The sequence below is a fragment of the Penaeus vannamei genome, chromosome 34 (assembly GCF_042767895.1).
Source record: "Penaeus vannamei isolate JL-2024 chromosome 34, ASM4276789v1, whole genome shotgun sequence".
In the NCBI taxonomy this organism is placed as follows: domain Eukaryota; kingdom Metazoa; phylum Arthropoda; class Malacostraca; order Decapoda; family Penaeidae; genus Penaeus; species Penaeus vannamei.
In genome coordinates this window covers 11,984,357-12,001,856 of record NC_091582.1, presented here as the reverse complement: position 1 = coordinate 12,001,856, position 17,500 = coordinate 11,984,357, and the positions used below count along the sequence as shown (strand labels likewise).

General features: G+C 37.2%; 4 protein-coding genes across 5 annotated transcripts in view; 2 read left to right on the top strand and 2 right to left on the bottom strand.

Moving 5' to 3' along the window:
* The window catches only part of LOC138859202 (uncharacterized), a gene marked incomplete at its 3' end in the record, with an annotated part of 11,789 nt that extends 10,712 nt beyond the window's left edge, over positions 1-1,077 (bottom strand). Inside the window, 1 exon segment of the mRNA XM_070113390.1 lies at positions 1,048-1,077. Coding sequence (XP_069969491.1) covers positions 1,048-1,061 — 14 coding nt within the window.
* A 139-nt stretch (positions 1,078-1,216) lies between these two features.
* Positions 1,217-6,088, top strand: sni (SDR family oxidoreductase sniffer). The gene is made up of 5 exons (XM_027376227.2): positions 1,217-1,519; positions 3,101-3,152; positions 3,675-3,865; positions 3,974-4,123; positions 4,343-6,088. The coding sequence occupies exons 1-5, from the start codon at positions 1,388-1,390 to the stop codon at positions 4,565-4,567; spliced, it is 750 nt and encodes a 249-aa protein (XP_027232028.2). The 5' UTR covers positions 1,217-1,387; the 3' UTR covers positions 4,568-6,088.
* On the bottom strand, positions 6,074-13,394 carry LOC113823562 (zinc finger matrin-type protein 5). Of its 2 annotated transcripts, none has more exons than XM_027376228.1 (5): positions 13,310-13,394; positions 9,444-9,589; positions 7,811-7,980; positions 7,363-7,521; positions 6,074-6,437 (listed from the first exon to the last, which is right to left on the bottom strand). In XM_027376228.1, the coding sequence occupies exons 3-5, from the start codon at positions 7,935-7,937 to the stop codon at positions 6,175-6,177; spliced, it is 549 nt and encodes a 182-aa protein (XP_027232029.1). In that variant the 5' UTR covers positions 7,938-7,980; positions 9,444-9,589; positions 13,310-13,394; the 3' UTR covers positions 6,074-6,174. The 2 variants fall into 2 exon arrangements, with proteins under 2 accessions (XP_027232029.1, XP_027232032.1); XM_027376231.1 differs by having other exon boundaries at positions 7,363-7,500.
* Positions 13,395-13,844: 450 nt separating this feature from the next.
* Positions 13,845-14,184, top strand: LOC113823563 (cytochrome b5; the record flags this gene model as incomplete). Its single annotated transcript, XM_027376233.2, is given in 1 exon segment — positions 13,845-14,184. A coding segment is annotated over 1 exon segment (147 nt), but the record flags the coding sequence as incomplete, so codon positions are not given.
* Between the last annotated feature and the right edge of the window lie 3,316 nt (positions 14,185-17,500).

Genomic DNA, 17,500 nt, shown 5'->3' with positions numbered 1-17,500 from the left:
AGGGACTCGGCCCATCTCAAGCTCCTCACGACAGGTTTGATCAATCTGCCCAAGAGACGACTTCCTAGGTCGACCCACAGGCCTCCTCCACCCAGGGCTGTCTCGAACAGAGACAACCTGGTGGGCAGGATCATCCTGAGGGAAGCGAGCCAGGTGGCCATAAAGCCTGAGTTGGCAATCCCGGATTGTGAAGGTAGTAGGTCCTGTGCCAGTCTCACAGTGCAGCCGTTGGTTTGACACATGGTCCTGCCATCAGTACCTGATGATCCGGCGCAAGGACCTATTACATGTATATACATAACAGATTCTTTATTTTCCTGGACAGGGGTTGGGGGATGGCAACCTACAAGGAAGGATTTCCACTGCATAATTTTGATATTTGGATAATTGAGAGGAATCCATTGATATCAAAATCATCACGATAAATTACCCTTAATCCATAACCCTTTTCATCATTAGAAGAGTGCTGTGGAGAGGCTGGATGTCAACTCCCAGCATCATAAGTCTAATACAAACTTTTTTTTCATACTGGTGCATGTATAATTACTACAATAACATCTTAAAGCATTAATAAATGCAGAGAGAATATATGTCAATGAGTACTTCTACCCTTTATCATTCTGGTAAATTCCATTATTATATTTAAGCCAGGATACTCTAAATCCTTGTAGCATGTAAATGAATACCACATCGTAAATTATTATTTATGACTTATGATTCGTAGGTTATAGAATTGGCTTACGTAATTCGTACAGTAGATTTACATTTACTAGAATCTGTGAGTTCTTCCGGACAAAGTTAAACCTTTGACAACGTGACAGTCTTCGCACACTGGCCGCCTGGGCAGCAGAAACGTTTAGATGCAAGAGTTAGTTGGACCGCCCGGCACTTCGTCTGCAGACTTCCGTGCTTACTGCATTTACTTTGTCGACATGTGGGCTTTTCAGAGTTCAAAAAATAAATAATATGCGGCTTATTACTATATAGTTTTATGTGTTAAATGCTTAATATGTTACATTACATTACGGCTCGCTATAGATGCACAACCTGCAAGTCGACATGAAAGATGACAAAATGTGTAAGATGAACAATGAAAAGATTAGATACTGCTTGCGTTAAATATATCATATAACAGTACACAAAAATAGTTACTTTTATTGTCATATTTGGCCATTAAATTGTAAAAATATTTTTTATAACATAAAATCATATTTTATCCGTGATAATTAGATTTCTGCCTGGCGACGAAATGCGACCTTTGCACATTTCGTCAGTTTGCTCGTATTTACGAAACTCTGCGTTCGTGCAATCGCTACACCTTCAAATCCAGGCCCTCTGAGATAAGATTTGTCACCACTCCGGTAGCCGAGCTCCTTCCAGCTCCACAATGCTTTCTCGGAGTGTGTTAGTGACAGGGAGCAACAGGGGGTTGGGACTGGAGCTTGTTAAACAAATTTCAGCAAGTTCAACGCCCCCAGAAATTATCATAGCTGCTTGCAGGGACCGGGAAAAGGCTACTGTGAGACATCTTATAAGCAGATTACTATTTTTTGCATGATTTTTTAGATAATTATGTATTGCAGTGAAGATGTTTTTGTTCTTGAAATATACATTGAAGTATGACACTGTGATGTCTTAAAAATATCTTGCATGATTGTTGTTAAATTACTGAATTAAACTTCAGTGAATATATACAAACAGCGCAGCACCTAAATGGAGTCCTAACCCCAATCACAGGAAAAAAAAAAAAAATAGATAGGATAATAGTAATAAAGATTTATTATGATTACTATTACAATTATATTATATTATTATTATATGATATTATTATATTATTGTATGGTATCATTATATTATTATTATATAATATGATTATTAATATTATATTGTTATTATTATTTTGTTATTATTATATTATCATTATTATATTATTATTATTATTATTACATCATCATCAATATCGTCGTCGTCGTGTTCTTCTTTATCATCATCGTTGTCGTCGTCGTCGTCGTCGTCATCCTCATCCTCATCATCATCATCCTCCTCCTCATCCTCATCAATCATTCTCAATCATCATCAATCATCATCAATCATCATTAATCATCATTAATCATCATCATTAATCATCATCATTAATCATCATCATCATCATTAATCATCATCAATCATCATCATCAATCATCATCATCAATCATCATCATCAATCATCATCATCAATCATCATCATCAATCATCAATCATCATCATCAATCATCATCAATCATCAATCATCAATCATCATCATCATCATCATCATCATCATCATCATCATCATCATCATCAATAATCATCATCATCATCATCATCATCAATCTTATAATATTGTTATTATTATATCATTATTTTTTTTTTATTATTATTATTATTATGATTATTATTTTATTATCATTAAATGTTATTGATTATTAAAAATTAAAGCCCAGCAAACCTAACTAACTGAGAAAGTTCAATTTTGACATTATTGAATGTTCACAATTTGCATGTACATTACGTATCATATAATTTTCCATTTACATCACATATCATATAATTTCATAAGAAAAACCTGGAAACAGAACATCACAGCTAAATATTTCAAATATAAAATAGATTAATTTTAGCTCATTGTGGCAAATGGTCCCGGATCATTCCAGAATGTCAATAATGACCTTTTCAAAGTTGTATAAGGTTAACCAAAAGTTGCTGGAAGCCAAGAATACATTTCATATATACTGAATCCTTTTTTTATTGATTCAAGTGCTTATTCATGAAGGACATAATTATTAGTCCTATCTATCTCACCTGTTTATTATCTTGCTTGATCTTTTTAAAGATTCTTTTTCAGTTCTTTATTGCAGTTAGTATTATTAATAAAATTGTGATAATCACAATATCAACAATAAGAATAAACAACATTGATATTAATAGCACTAGAACGACTTTCTCTGAAAACTGAATAGAAAATCAGCTGAGGACGTCTAGGCCTTCCAATTGGCTTCTTGGTGGCTGAGCCAAGTTGTACAGTCACACACACCTGCACCTGCACACTAACAGTCTTTTAACATCATTTTTACTATTGTAGAGTCTTCAAGCAGTTGCAGCAAAACACCAAAATGTGCATATTGTGGAAATTGGTAAGATTTTAGTTGTTACTTTGATTTTATTGTCAGGGCCACCCATAAGGGGGTTGCACAAGTCTAGTATTCTTTGTTCCAAAACATCTTTTATTCAGCAAATAAGGAGAGATTTGCCCAATTACAGACCTGCACTAGCCCCATGAAAATTCCTAGGTCTACAACCCTACACTATATATAAAACTAAACTATATATAAAACCTGAGAGGCTTCCTCCCCTCAAATACACTCTTCTGTTTGGCAACTTTGAGACTAGCACCCCTTTAAAAATCATTAGATATACCATTATTTATTTTCGATGAAGTATTACCATTGTACATGTATTTATGTTCTATAGATTTTATTTGTCACTGTTGTGTAATGAAAAATATATATTATCTTATGAAATGTATAGTTGAAATCAGGATAAATGTGATAGGCCTCTTTCCATTTCCCTCTTCCCTCTTCTCTCTTCTTTCTCTCTTCTCTCTCTCTCTAAGAAATCATTAATTAAATTATTAAATGTTTTGCTTTGGCCTACAGATGTCAGTGATGAAGCTTCATACAAAACATTTTTTGAAGATGTGGAAAAAATTGTGAGCCCCAAAGGTCTTAGTCTCCTAATCAACAATGCAGGGGTTGCTCCAAAATCAACACGTATTAATATGGTTAAATGGAAGCAGATGATGGATACTTTTAGTGTCAATACAGTTGCTCCACTTATGTTAACAAAGGTGAGTTTAGTTGATTTACGGTAAATGCAAACTTTAGGATTTTATCCACTTTAATAAGATTAAAGATTCTAGATATAATAGATGATAAAAGCTTGCTTACTTTTACAGACCCTCAGAGCTCTGTTGACTATGGCAGCATCACAGACACAAGGAAATGACCTCTCTGTAAGACGAGCTGCTGTTATCAATATGTCCTCAATTCTAGGCTCCATTGCAGACAATGATCAAGGTGGTTTATACCCCTACAGGGCAAGCAAGGTTTGTTTTTACTTTTACTTTTACTTTTTGCTTTGCTTTTGCTACGTCATGAACAATATGGGTGAATTGCTGATGATTACAAATACCATAGTGAAACTTTAATTAGACCTAACTATACACAATTAATCCTTGTCTTGAAATAGTTAATTTATAGAATAAAATATTTTTTGCATAAAATGTCATTTCAGAACATAAATTTGTATGTGATCTTTCTTTCAGGCAGCATTAAATGCTGTCACCAAATCTTTGAGTGTTGACCTACGAGGTTCCAACATTTTGGTTACAAGCATACATCCTGGTTGGGTAAAGACTGACATGGGAGGCAAGAATGCACCTCTGACTGTAGAAGAAAGTATATCAGGAATAATCAGTACTCTTCACAGCTTGAATGAGGAACATAATGGAGAGTTTGTACAGTATGATGGCAAAAAACTTCCATGGTAAATAAGGTTAAGTTACAAACCAAAATAAATGTGCAAGACATCAAAGGTTTTATAGCACTATAGAAAGGTGTAATAGTGAAAAGAGTAATGAGGGGGATTGTTGATAATTAAATGCTACACATCACAAATCGTATTGCAGTTCAGGAAGGTATGGATTAATAAAGGTGATTTGATCAAAGTTGTCAAAGAAAGAAGTGTTGGATTTTGCAAGGGTGTCCATAGGGTAAGTTAGGGATTAGCAAAGGATAAGGGAGGCTTAAGGCTGATTAGATCAGTTTCAGGAAAAATGCCAGGACAGAGAGAATCCAGGGAAAGGGTCAGATTCTGGGGGAAGTGGAAGGGATAATGGGGGAGGAAGAGATGATCATGACAGGCACTAAGTCAGTCATTCATCCTTTTGACATAGCTGTCACACCTTAGGAAGTGGATGGTAGAAGGGGTTGGAGAAAAGGAAACAAAGGGGAAGAGGAAAAGACCATGTAAATTTAGTCAAGTCGAAGGCTGAGGCCCAAGGCAGGGGTGATCCTCAGTATTAGGTCTCTTTCTCTTAAGACCCCCCCCTCCACATGGCAACAACAGGCATGGGATGGAGTGGGGCACAATAGAATAGGTTGGGAACTACTGAATCAGAACTACACAATAAAGTATCTATATGGTGGGTCTGAGGGGGGTATCTACCCATAAGTTTGATGGATTTATCACATTGATATGTTTATCCATATTTATAATATCTCAGTAGATTAGTGTACTTCAATTTATTCTTGACTATTACTTGGTAACATTCTTTGGCCCTGAATGGGGAAAAAAAATCAGGGAGCTGTGCCTTCTGTGAATAAAGAGTGACCTTGGGTAATATTTATCCTTAAAATTAAGTAGAACAAGTCAGTCACAGGTCATGAGGGTACTGTGCAATGCTGTTGTGAATGTACAGGGTTCTTGCAGGTAAAAGTTAAAGAAATTTTAAAAAAATTTAAGACTCGTACTTTATAAGACCTGGAGCTACTTGTCGCTGAATACACACTTCATGATAATGTGTAGGCCTACTTGTCGTGTCAGTGACCAAGATAAAAATTCTTGTGACGATTATGTAGCCTCTAGGATAGATTGCACACCAGATGCATTTATTTATTTTTTGCAAATGGAGCTTAAGTAAATAGTCACATCAATCAGCAAAGGTCAAGGTCAAATGTTGTGGACAAATTATTTCCAATCAAGCACTGTAGCGCTTTACTAGTGAGTGAATCACGACGGCTTCCACCAGTAAAAGATACATGTACATTTTTTCGTGAACAAACGTGCCTTTGGCAAAATCAAGACATTTTATGATCTGCGACAGTAAAAGTTCTATTTTTTTAAGACATTTTAAGACTTTCTAAGGATGCATGGGAACCCGTGATGTAGAGGAACTATTATATCGGTGGTTAAGGCACAATTCGAAATGGGTGAAAACATAACTATAAGATTTGTACATAAAGGTATTCTGTATTACAAGGTAATTATAAATACATTTTTTGTGCTTAAATTTGTTTTATTTTGTAAATGAAATACACATCCATAAATCTGAAGTGAGAGAATAATACATTTAGGTTCAGAGCTTCTCAAATATCCCTAACCCCAATCTTGAAGGTCACATTCTAAAAGGCTGTCTGGTGTTGGAGGAATTAGGGATGGTGGAAGGGATGCCACACTTTGCATTCTTGATGAATTTTTAAACACCACTTCCCATTCAGTTTCATCATGGATGCTGAACTTGGGATCAGAATCCCCACCCTCCAACTTCTTAGTTATCCATTTCTTAAGTGATGGTTCACTGCTGTCTCCCCTCTCTGACTGAAGCTGGCTGCATTGTTTTGCCTCATTTTCCTGATACACTAAAGATGAAATGGATTACTTGTAAAAAAATAATAATAATAATAATAAGACATTTTATGTATGTTAACTAATATTAGAAGAGTGAAAATACTTATGTATTTTATATAAGCAACTAAACTATGCTGAAAAACTATCTATTACACTCAGATGAAAACAACATGCAAATTTGTGCAATAATGCTTTCACCAACCTTGGCTAGCAATGTCCTAATGTGAATACAGTATCTATACTAGTACAAGAACAACATTAAAACCTATACAACCTACACTGAATAGTGTTTGACAAATGTTATGAAACATATAAATGACAATTCAAAATTTCTAAATGCAATGTTATTTAGGTTTTGAGGTGTCAAGAATGAGGTGTAATTATAAAGTAAAATTGATATTTTTCATAATTCTTGTATATCTTTTTTCAGAACCCACACTACCAGTCTAAACTCTACAGTTACAGCTCTATCATGCAGCTAATCATAAAATAAAGTAATTTAGTCATTTACTCATTTTCATCCTACATGAAACTGCCATAGTAAAAGTAGTAAAAATGCAATTTGGCAGTTGGACTACAGTATCTGATTGGTATATTTCTTAAACATGGCAGATATATATATTTTTTTAATCCTCACCCTTTGGCATTAGGTAAAAGATTACAATGAATAAAACATGCATGTAAATACCATCCCAGCATCAATGGGTGAATACATGTATTAATGATCTGGATAATTATAATATTCACTGGATTCAGTGCTGCTCATATTTTTTCTAATCGTTATTAATGATTCCAGTCATTTGTTGATGCAGTCAAAAGTGGATCATAGTTTAAATGGGTAACCAGAATGGTACCTATTAAAGAGAAAAAATCCACTTGTGATATATCCGCTACTTATGTGGAAATGGAATGAAACATTTGCAATAAAAGACTTACCTTCTTCCTTTAATTTATTTAGGTCACCAACTGTTAAATGAGAATATATGCAGGCATCCCCAAAAGAACATTCTTGGCCTGAATAGAAACGACGGCACTTCTCTTTCCCTAATTCCTCTTGGAGCTTCTCTCTTGCAGCTATCAACAAAGTTAAAAAATCTAAATTTAATTTTCCAATATATTGAAATCTATTTTTATTTAATCATCAAAATACACTTAAATAACAGAAATGTTTCAGCTGGAATATAAACCATTTTTACAGGAAAATACAAGGGGGGGGGGGATGTAAAAAGGTAACTAGAGAACTATGCATATAGCTTATCAATAACCTCCAATATCACCTGCTTCAACATACAGAAGTGAACTGAATAGAGACTACTAAAAATACCAGTACACGCCTAATATTGTCTTGGCTATCATGATAATAAAAATGTATCTTAATACTCACTTTTAAACTGGTTATAATGGAGAGTCCTTAACTTCTGATGTTGGTATCCATTGATGTGTTTCTTACGTGCCTCTACACTATAGGGGAATGATCGGTCACAGTAATCACAATAATACCTCTTTACCATGTTTATGCTCTCACTTCTATTTCCTTACAACTTTCATTCCTTCCTGCAACAACAACAAAAACAAATATTCTTGAACTAAATCAGTATCTTAAAGTTATAGATGAAAAAAAATTAGTCATATTTAATAAAAACCCTTGGAATCAGGTGACTAGCAGCCCACATATAGACCAAAATCCGAGTATTATGCTTTCTTGAGTGGTGACTTAACCCCCTGGATCCAGATGACGTTGCGATCACGTCAAGGAAAAACTTGGGCAGCTATACAAATGACATGAATAAAGTGTCAAGAGCAAAGGCCAGGGTGATGGAAAAGACTCACCACAAGTGCACAAACCTCTTGGAGTGGGATTTGACTCATTTTGCGCTTAGGAGGAGGCTTCAGCATTATTCCTATTGATAAACGAATGTGGAATGTAATGTGCGTAAGCAGTGACTGAAAGACCGCCGGCTCCAGGCAGGATGCCATTTCCATACTGTGCACCGTATTCCTGGCTGCTGTAACCGGCAGCGCAGATTGTATTACGTAAAAGAAAAGAGATGACAAATGACCAAAATGTTCCTTTTTCTTTTTTCTTCTTGCACTGAGCTATTTACTAGACATGATATGGAGTCTGTGCAAAGAACATAAGTAATTACCATCTGGATAAAGCAAATCAAAAGACAAATATGGATATTGGAAAATGGCGATAAAGCTAAAAAAGTTTCCCCAAAATAACTCTTAAAAGGAGAAGCACACAGTCTTGTCACCACTCATGGGTGTTCGTGCACACCCGGCCTGCGTGCCACATGCCCGGGGTGCTGGCCACTTACGTAACCATTGCAACCAGAACCAGGGGGTTGTGTGTGTGGCTTGTAGCCCCAGCCTGAATAAACACTCAATGTGCAGAATCAAGACTCCTTGCCTCCTCTTTGCAATTCTTTTTTTTCCTTTTACAAGGTATATACTTGTCATTTGTTATGCTGTATCAAGACACTAATAGACTGTTTTCTCTGAACAGACTCCACAAGACCTCTCTAGACAGTCTACAACTCTGTGCAATGACAATAAGTAATAGTGTGTTTCATGTCCTTTTTGTAATATTTATGTATTATCAAATTTTCTGGATCACCCTGTACTACCAGTCACAGCAGGCAGGAACAGATCCTGAGCAAGGATAAAGTATCCTTCCTAGAGCCTGGATTCTCTCAGAAGGTACATTCCACCCTTATTTACTGGTGAAAATAATACGAGAGCACCTTCCTATATGCTCAGACTATTTTCTTCCAAGTTCCTTTGTACAGTCACAACAAGTCATACACATCACCTGGCCTTTATCTATTTTTTTTCATTATGGCACATTACCATCACCCAGCCCTCATCCAAATTTTTTTTGTGATATGAATTTCATGTTACAAAGACCTAATGGGTTACTTAACAAGATGGGAAGGCCTAAAAAAATAATGGAAGAATTATTCAACTGAAAACCTTTATGAGTCCTATTTAGGTATATTGTATAAATTACTTACTTTCATACTGCATAATAACACTCAAAGAGTGCTGTTAGTGGGTCTTTGGATTATTTGCAGCAATATAATGATAAAGAACCACCATTAGGAAGAGGGACACTCCTAGGATGTTGACAAACACAGCAAGTTGTACGTCAGAAATCATTCTGAAAGGTAAAAGATATAAATTATTAAGAAATGAATCCAATTTCAATGAAATGGGAAGACTACAATCTCCAATCCACATTATGCTGTTGTTATTCATCACACTTGACTCGTTGATGATTGACATAACTTATATTGTGGTAAAGTCTTATGACATCAGTTTCATACTGCATTTTGCAAAGAAATAGAATTATTTGCACATCAAAACAAAACAAATAAATACTTTTAAATATGTTTGTTGACTATGGGGACGTGAGCTACATTTCCCCTATACAATTACAGTCTACAAATCTACATTTAAACCTGGGATTATGTTTTACCTGATTTGCACACAATACAAATGCAAGTATAGGTTTCTTATAGCGATGTGTTGATACAGAAGAAAAGGACACCGCTATCTTATACAGTGTAAGAAATAGCTGCAGCAGCCTAATATTCACCACTAAATGATGGAAATATCCCTTGCATAGGACCGCTCAGAGTCTAAGAAGCTCATTTTGCTGACCAGGCCAGGAAAAACAACACGGACCACATGACACATTACTGCAATATCTCAAGTTGTTGTGCTTGTCAAATTTATAATTTGCTAATTATCAGTGTCTGCTGTTACACATACTTTTAAAGTCTTATTCATGTTATTATATTTAATTTACAGGTTTTAAGATTTATCTATACAGTTCTTTAGAGTGATCTGTTCGTCCTGTGTTCCGTCGCCACTAACGAGTTTGACAGTTCACTGGCCATTTCGTGTCCAAAGGCTAGTGAGAAATATTGCAGTTCCAATGTTGCATTAATTCTGAGTTATTCTTAAGACTATATATTGGCAAAAAAGAAGAAATGGTCTTTAGCAATTATCCCAGTTTGATATCTGAGCCCATCAAGAGACCCAATGCTGAAAAAAGTCATTATAAACTAAGCAATCCAGACAATGTTTGGCTAGGTGGCCCAACGCCAACATTTCTGACATTGAAGAGGAAGGGGTTGATATTGTTGAACATAAGACAATCCACCAATATGAACCTTATGGGGAGGTCTTGTCTATGGAAGCTAATCTTGGCAATATTGATGTGGGATTTTCATTGCTCTCTGGGAGGAAGAGTGTAACATTGTCCTGCCACTGCATCATATTCACCTAGGCAGGAATGTAGGTCATTTTCAGTCTGATCAATCCTTGGTATACATGGGACAAGCATTTGGGGGAATTGAAACAGTTCCAGTATTCAGTTGGGCGAGGTTCGTCAGGAATGGGTTTGCCAGTAAGGTCAGTTAGGGTAGATAGTGCACAAGCTTGGGCTTCAGATGTAACTGTCACGAGGCGTGAATGATCAGAGCGACTGCAAAAGGTAACCTTGCCTACTTGTTTCTGGAGGCACTGCTGAAAGAGAAGGGTATTCTCAGAAAAGGGGGCTGTGGGGGGAATCACAAAGAATCGATCCCACTTGGCTGGGCCAAATAGAGTACTCAGAAGGTTTGCAGAGGTAGAGGCAGTAAAAGGATGAGGGCAAGAGGAAGATGGGGTGGTGTGAAGTGTAGCATTTCTGGGAGGGGGGGGACAATAAGGATGAAGAGTAGTAATATGGGAAGAGGGGGTTGACATTGAAGAGGGCTGAGCAGCAGCAGTAGAGGAGAATGTTGGGGATAAGGAGGAGTGTTTTCTAGAGGTTGAGTAATAACCTAGGTGGTTGTTTCAGAATGGTTGTTCGTAAGCATCAAAGAGGGGGTATTAGCATCAGTGGTTGGAGCCGTGGTCAAAGGAGGGGCAGGGGTCTGAAAACCATCAAAATCAAATTCAGATAGGCTATTTGATGAAGGGGCAAGCCTTAATGCCTCTATTAACCCATTTATGACAAGTGTCCCACATATGAGACACCCAGAAAAATAAAAATTGCCGGGCGTCCCACCGGTATGACACTGGATCGGAGCTTGTGCCCCAATTCCATTGTGAGCCGTGGCCGGCATGTGGGCAGATTCCAGGCCAGCCCCACACACCAATATTGAAGCCACCCGGAAACTTATTTTTTGGCTTCAAAATATACTGGCACTAGTGGGTTAAGAGTAAAGAATCTTAATCATTGGCCATGGTGAGCCTAAATAAACTGGGGAAAAGAAATGGTCTACCCTTCAGGGTCCCCATAAGGAGTAAGGGCTTGGTAATTAGCCAAGGGAATACTGTGCCCATGGCTCCCAGAGGCTGTTCATGACTGACATAAAGCCAGCCTTTCATCCTTTCAGCATGACTCTCATACTTTAGGAATGGGATAGAAGAAGGGAATAAGGAAGATACAGAAGAGGAAAGAAGAGAAGAAAGGACCAAGCCAAATTAGTTGAGACAAGGGCTGAGGCCCAAGGTAGGGGTAATCTTTTACATTGAGCTAGGTTTTGGGAGGGTTGTGCTGGTATTATGCATTTTTCTCAGTTCTTATTTAAGCCTGTTTTACCCTGTAATTCCCCTGCTATCAGGACTATCAAAGCAAGAACAATGATGGAGAAATGGTACTCAATCTCCTCAATGATTCATTTGCAGAAGAAACAACAAGAATCAATGAAATCATTTGATATCCTGCAGAAAAACTTTTTTCCTACTCAGTCTCTTGAAGGGTGCACCACTACTGGTAACAATTACAATTATTGTATTAAACAAAAAAGGCAGTGCAAAGTATGCTTTAAGAAAAAAGAAAAAAAATAATAATACAAAATGGTGCACAGCATGCTATAAATAACTGTTCAGTTAGTGAAGCTTTATTTATTCAAGCAGCATAAGTAATGTTATTGTGACCAACAATACTCACAGAATTGAATTAAATGTTTTTGTAATACATGAATTGTCACTTTTCAAGGTTTTCAAGTTGGAGTTTGCAAATAACAATGTTTATTAAATCACTGGGTCCTTTAATAAATGGTTACTGATAAGTGAAAGGATCACGGGGGGAATAAGTCTGTTTCATGAAATACATGTTAAATATAATAGATATTTTGAAACCTAAGAGATGTCTAAAATAGATTCTTAAATATGATTACCAAAAACATGACATTACAAAAAGAAAGTAAGAAAGAAAAAGAAAAAAAAACTGAAATCTCCCAAAAGAATGAATTTCGTGTGCGACATTTCTCTTCTCTCCGACATGTTTACATGATAACGGTGCTGATAGAGTAGCGAGTACAACATTTTTTCCTGTACATTATTGTCACGCCGTCTGGCAGCGGAGAGTGTTGTCTTCAGTACGGACACGGTGGATTAGGATTAATCTAAATACGGTATTAAGAGTTAAGGACACTACAGAAGACACCCATAGATTTTGTAATGTTGATATATTCCAGAAAATTACCTAGAAATTTCACTCGACCCTTCAAACTTTACCAGAGACAAGTTTACTTGTGCGCTAAACATGTGTTCCCATACATAACATTGAACTGAGGTGCCGGCAAAGTTTGGGAAAAAGTACGAGAGAGCGACACGCGTAGATAGAGGGAAATAGACACCACCATCCTATAGAGCGGAAGAAATAGGTAATTTTTCATCATACGTCCGCTAGAGTAGGATTCCACATAGTTTAAGCTTCAGCGGCCTCAAAGTCGCAGCGTAGATCTGTCAGGGACTATCTAGTACCTTCTCGCCAGTGACAAACAGAATCAAGATGTCAACAATTTAGCTATTAGTTTATCGAGTAATTAATACATTTCCCTATTCGCACAACACATCAGATAAGACAGAGAATATCTACTTGCTTGGAACCGGAGAAGAGAAACGTCAGACTCTGCGACGAGGGGACTGCTATTCGACTCTTGACACGTCTGAGTCCTCGGTGCCTGACGGAAGAATAGTAACGTCGAATTTTCGTGTTTTTTTTTTCATTTAACAAAAGCTTATTAATTAAGATAGTTTTTAAAGATCATAAAATAAAAGACTGAATATAGAATATATTGAAATCATTTTGCCTTCTGCATGTAAACTTGGAAATTATGTGATTTCTGTTATATAATCTATACTAATAAATCTTATTCAGAAAGACGTAATTCTTTACTAGTATCCCGATATTCACTATACTGCCTTAGCTTTATATATTTTTACAATATATTTGGGCAAAGTTACTATTTTTCGTAGAATTTCAGGGTTGTCAACAAATGGTGTACGATAATTACCCAAAGTTGCTGCCTATCATTAAATTGACATATCCTCATATTCTTCACAACCTTTCGGAAGTTGTAGCCAGATAAACATACAAAAAGTCCAACCAGAAGTGTAGCAGGCAACAGAGTACAAGTTCTTCAGTCATACAGTTCCTAGTATCACGATATAGCGACCGCTACGGGAGAAGCTCCGTCGCTGAGCGCACACGCAACACCTCGGGCCTCAGTTGATGCAACACCTTCAACGTGTAAACAGTATCCCTCTCGCTACCGGTATTCTGCAACGCCTTGCAAGATCAGCTCCCCGTGACTAGTTAAGACGATGGGGGAAGAAAATAAGGATGAACAAATTAGCAACACATCAACAAAGGTGTACACCTTAGCGGAGATTGCGGAGCATAAAACAACAGATTCGTGTTGGATTGTAGTTCACGACAAAGTCTATGATGTAACCAAATTTTTAGATGAGGTGAGTGATTTTTTTTCATTTTTAATTGGTATTCAGGGTGATCTAGGCAGGCCGGAGCGAGACGTAAGGGCCAAAATGAATCCTGGCCGTCTGCACAGATCAGCTGAATCATCATGACATTTTTTCCTCTTAAAGAAAAAAAATGTGTTGGAAGTAATGTTTAAATATTTTTTGTCTGTGCTCAGAATTTATTCGATTATCATTTTGCAGTGCTAGATAACTTTTGTTTTTTACAGTGTATGGCCATCAAAGCTTTTCGGAAATGGTCTATTCTTGCAAGTGCCAGTGGTCTAACTTTTGTGGGCATTAGATTTCCAGAGTGGCTAAACATCTCCCACCTTTAGAGGAATCAAGTTCTACATGTGGATAAAGAAGTATTTGTGAATGATTGTGTACACAGGCAAACATTTTATTATGAACCTTTCATATGAAGATCTTGGACCTACACAACCAAAAAGGTGAACACAGTGTTCAAGAGAACCGTAGTATGCAGCTAGAGTACGTCCAGCCTCTTAAGGACTGAAGAAAAATAGCAACTCATCCTGGACTCCAGAGTACTAAATCTGCCAAGTCTTATGTATTTGAGTTATTGACTTGTAATTTTTATGTGTTATGTACTTGCAAAACTCCTGCTCCTTATGGTTTTATTGAAACTAGTGCAACACTTTATTTTCTCTCGGGGAATTAGAGTACTCCAGAGTCCAGGGTGAGTTCAGTTTTTTCTTTCCTAAGAGTGGAGATAGCATATGGCCGGCTCAAACTACTGACTGTATTCAGTTAGACACCCAGACTATTTTCTGTTGGCTGCTCCAACGACACAACATATATGTGAATAGGATAGGATATTAGATTGTCATAACACAGATAACTTCTTGATGTAGGTATACATCAACTTGAGCTTAGACCTCATTTTCATGTAAGGCTTCTTATAGTAATTTCGCAGTAGTTTGTCGCTAGTGTTATTTTCCTGTTGGTGAAATTTTGGTTAGAAAATTGTTTTCATAGCAGATGGCACCAAGTATGTTCCTGCAAATGGCAAGAAATATATTTTGAGAGCATTATCAGGTTCAGTAGTTTCAACAGCCTGTTAATAAGAATTACTGAGCAGATCTGCTCCATCATATTGTTTAGAAAGGTATGAATGAGAACGAATAGCTTTACAATACAAGAGATGTATTTTACCGGTTTTGAATATATCTTCTTCAGAAATACATGTATTTCTTAACCAATACTGGGGATCACCTCTGTCTTGGGCCTCAGCCCTCAACTTGACTAAATTTGTATGGTCTTTTCCTCTTCACATTTTTGTTTCCTTCTCCCTTTTTAGTTGTCTACCCCATAACCCTCAAGGGGACCCAAAGGGGTGGACTATTTCTCTCCCCAACATATTATAGGCTTATCATGGCCAGTAATGAAGAATTTGTACTATTAATAGAGGCATTGAGGCTTGGCCCATTATCATATAGCTTCACTGATTTCAATACTCCCTGTTCCCCAACCTCAGGCTCTCTGAACTACTACTATCACAGCACCTTACTCAGGCAACACCCCTCTTCTAGCAATGCCTCTAAAAATAAGTAGGCAAATCTCCTTCCACAGCTGCCCCAATCATTCCTGCCTTGTCTTGGTTACATCTGAATCTCAAGCCAAAGCATTATCAACCTTAACTGATTTTACTAGCAAACCCATTCCTGCCCAAACCACATACCTTCCGCACCAGAACTATCTCATTCTCCATGATAAACTGCCCAATGATTGGTCAGATTGTGGAGAAGACATAATTGCCTGTTTCATGGACTATGATGCAGTATCAGTACAATGCTACACCATTCCCACTAGAGGCTATGGTAAGTTCCACTCCAGTATTGCCAGGATTACTTTCTGTAGACATGAACTCCTCTTTCATGTTTACACTGACACTCCATGTTCTACCATATCAACCTCCCCCTGCCAACATCAGAATTGTTGGCCTAGGTCATCGTGCCAAACACTGCCATTCCACAGTCGATGCTCTCAATATGCCCAACCTGGTCATAATCAGTCAAACTGATCTGCACAGTCACACGTGTGTTAATTGCACTAGTTCCCAGAATGCATTTTATAGGGGCTGGCCTATCAACGAGTTCGAGTCTGAAGTGGAAATTCTCAGCTTCAAAATTAGCCTCACTTTATGCAAAGCCAGGCAGGAAGCACGTTGACAGGGTTTTTCTCTCATTCCCTACTCTGAGAATGCCCTTTGCTTTCCTCCTCCTATATCTCTTCCTCATCCCACTTCTACATCCTTCTTGTGGAAGTACAAATTTGTAGTGTAACAATTTGTAAACTATTGGCACCATGTCCAGCATCATAAACCTCATAAAACCTCTCAACAGCACATTGCTCAAAAGTTTTCACTTTGTTAAATTAGCCACACAAATGCAGATCAATCCAAAATATTATTCAGTTTTACCTTTTGGCTTTAGTCTTTTTTGGCAAAACCAATTCTATTTCATTGACAGATAAGCAGATTTTATTACTTCAGATTATCTTGGCATAATAAAGAAACACTGATGTTTCATTATAATTCCCTTTTCTATATTTGTAACAATTAACTTTGGATTTCCATTATACCTCATTTGGTTTTGACTGGGAATGTATATTTCATCTCTTGTATATCAGTGTAATGGAAGTCAGGATAGGCCCTTCCATTTTTGCTTTTCTTTCAACACTTGCTTAAATTCAGAGGTCTAAGGATGAAGAGAGTCATTATCTTGTTTAATTGCTTATGGCTTATGGTCATTATTTATTTTGTTTCTATTGAATGTACTGCATTGTATAAATTTCTTTTACCATTATCATAGCTACTGTTCAAAGTCATTGTCTATTGAATGTACTGCATTGTATAAATTTCTTTAACCATTATTGTAGCTACAGTTCAAAGTCATTGTGGAGCAACTCTGGGGAATATCAAGGTTACAGACCTTGACTTTGCGGATGATGTTGCTATTCTATCTGAGTCTTTGGAATCCCTAGTAGTGGCTCTTGAGGCATTTAGTAATGAAGTGAAGCCCTTGGGTCTAGAGGTCTCCTGGACCAAGACTAAGATCCAGGACTTTGGGGACATGCTAGGAGAACCTGTTCAGTCGGTACGTGCTTGCGGTGAGGACATTGAAGTCACAAAGAGCTTTACATACGTTGATAATGTAGTTCATAACTCTGGGCTGTCAGACCAGGAAGTCAGCAGATGGATTGGCCTGGCAGCAGGCGTCATGAACTCTCTCGACAAGAGTATTTTGAGATGCCGGTACCTGTACAGAAGGACTAAGCTACGGGTTTT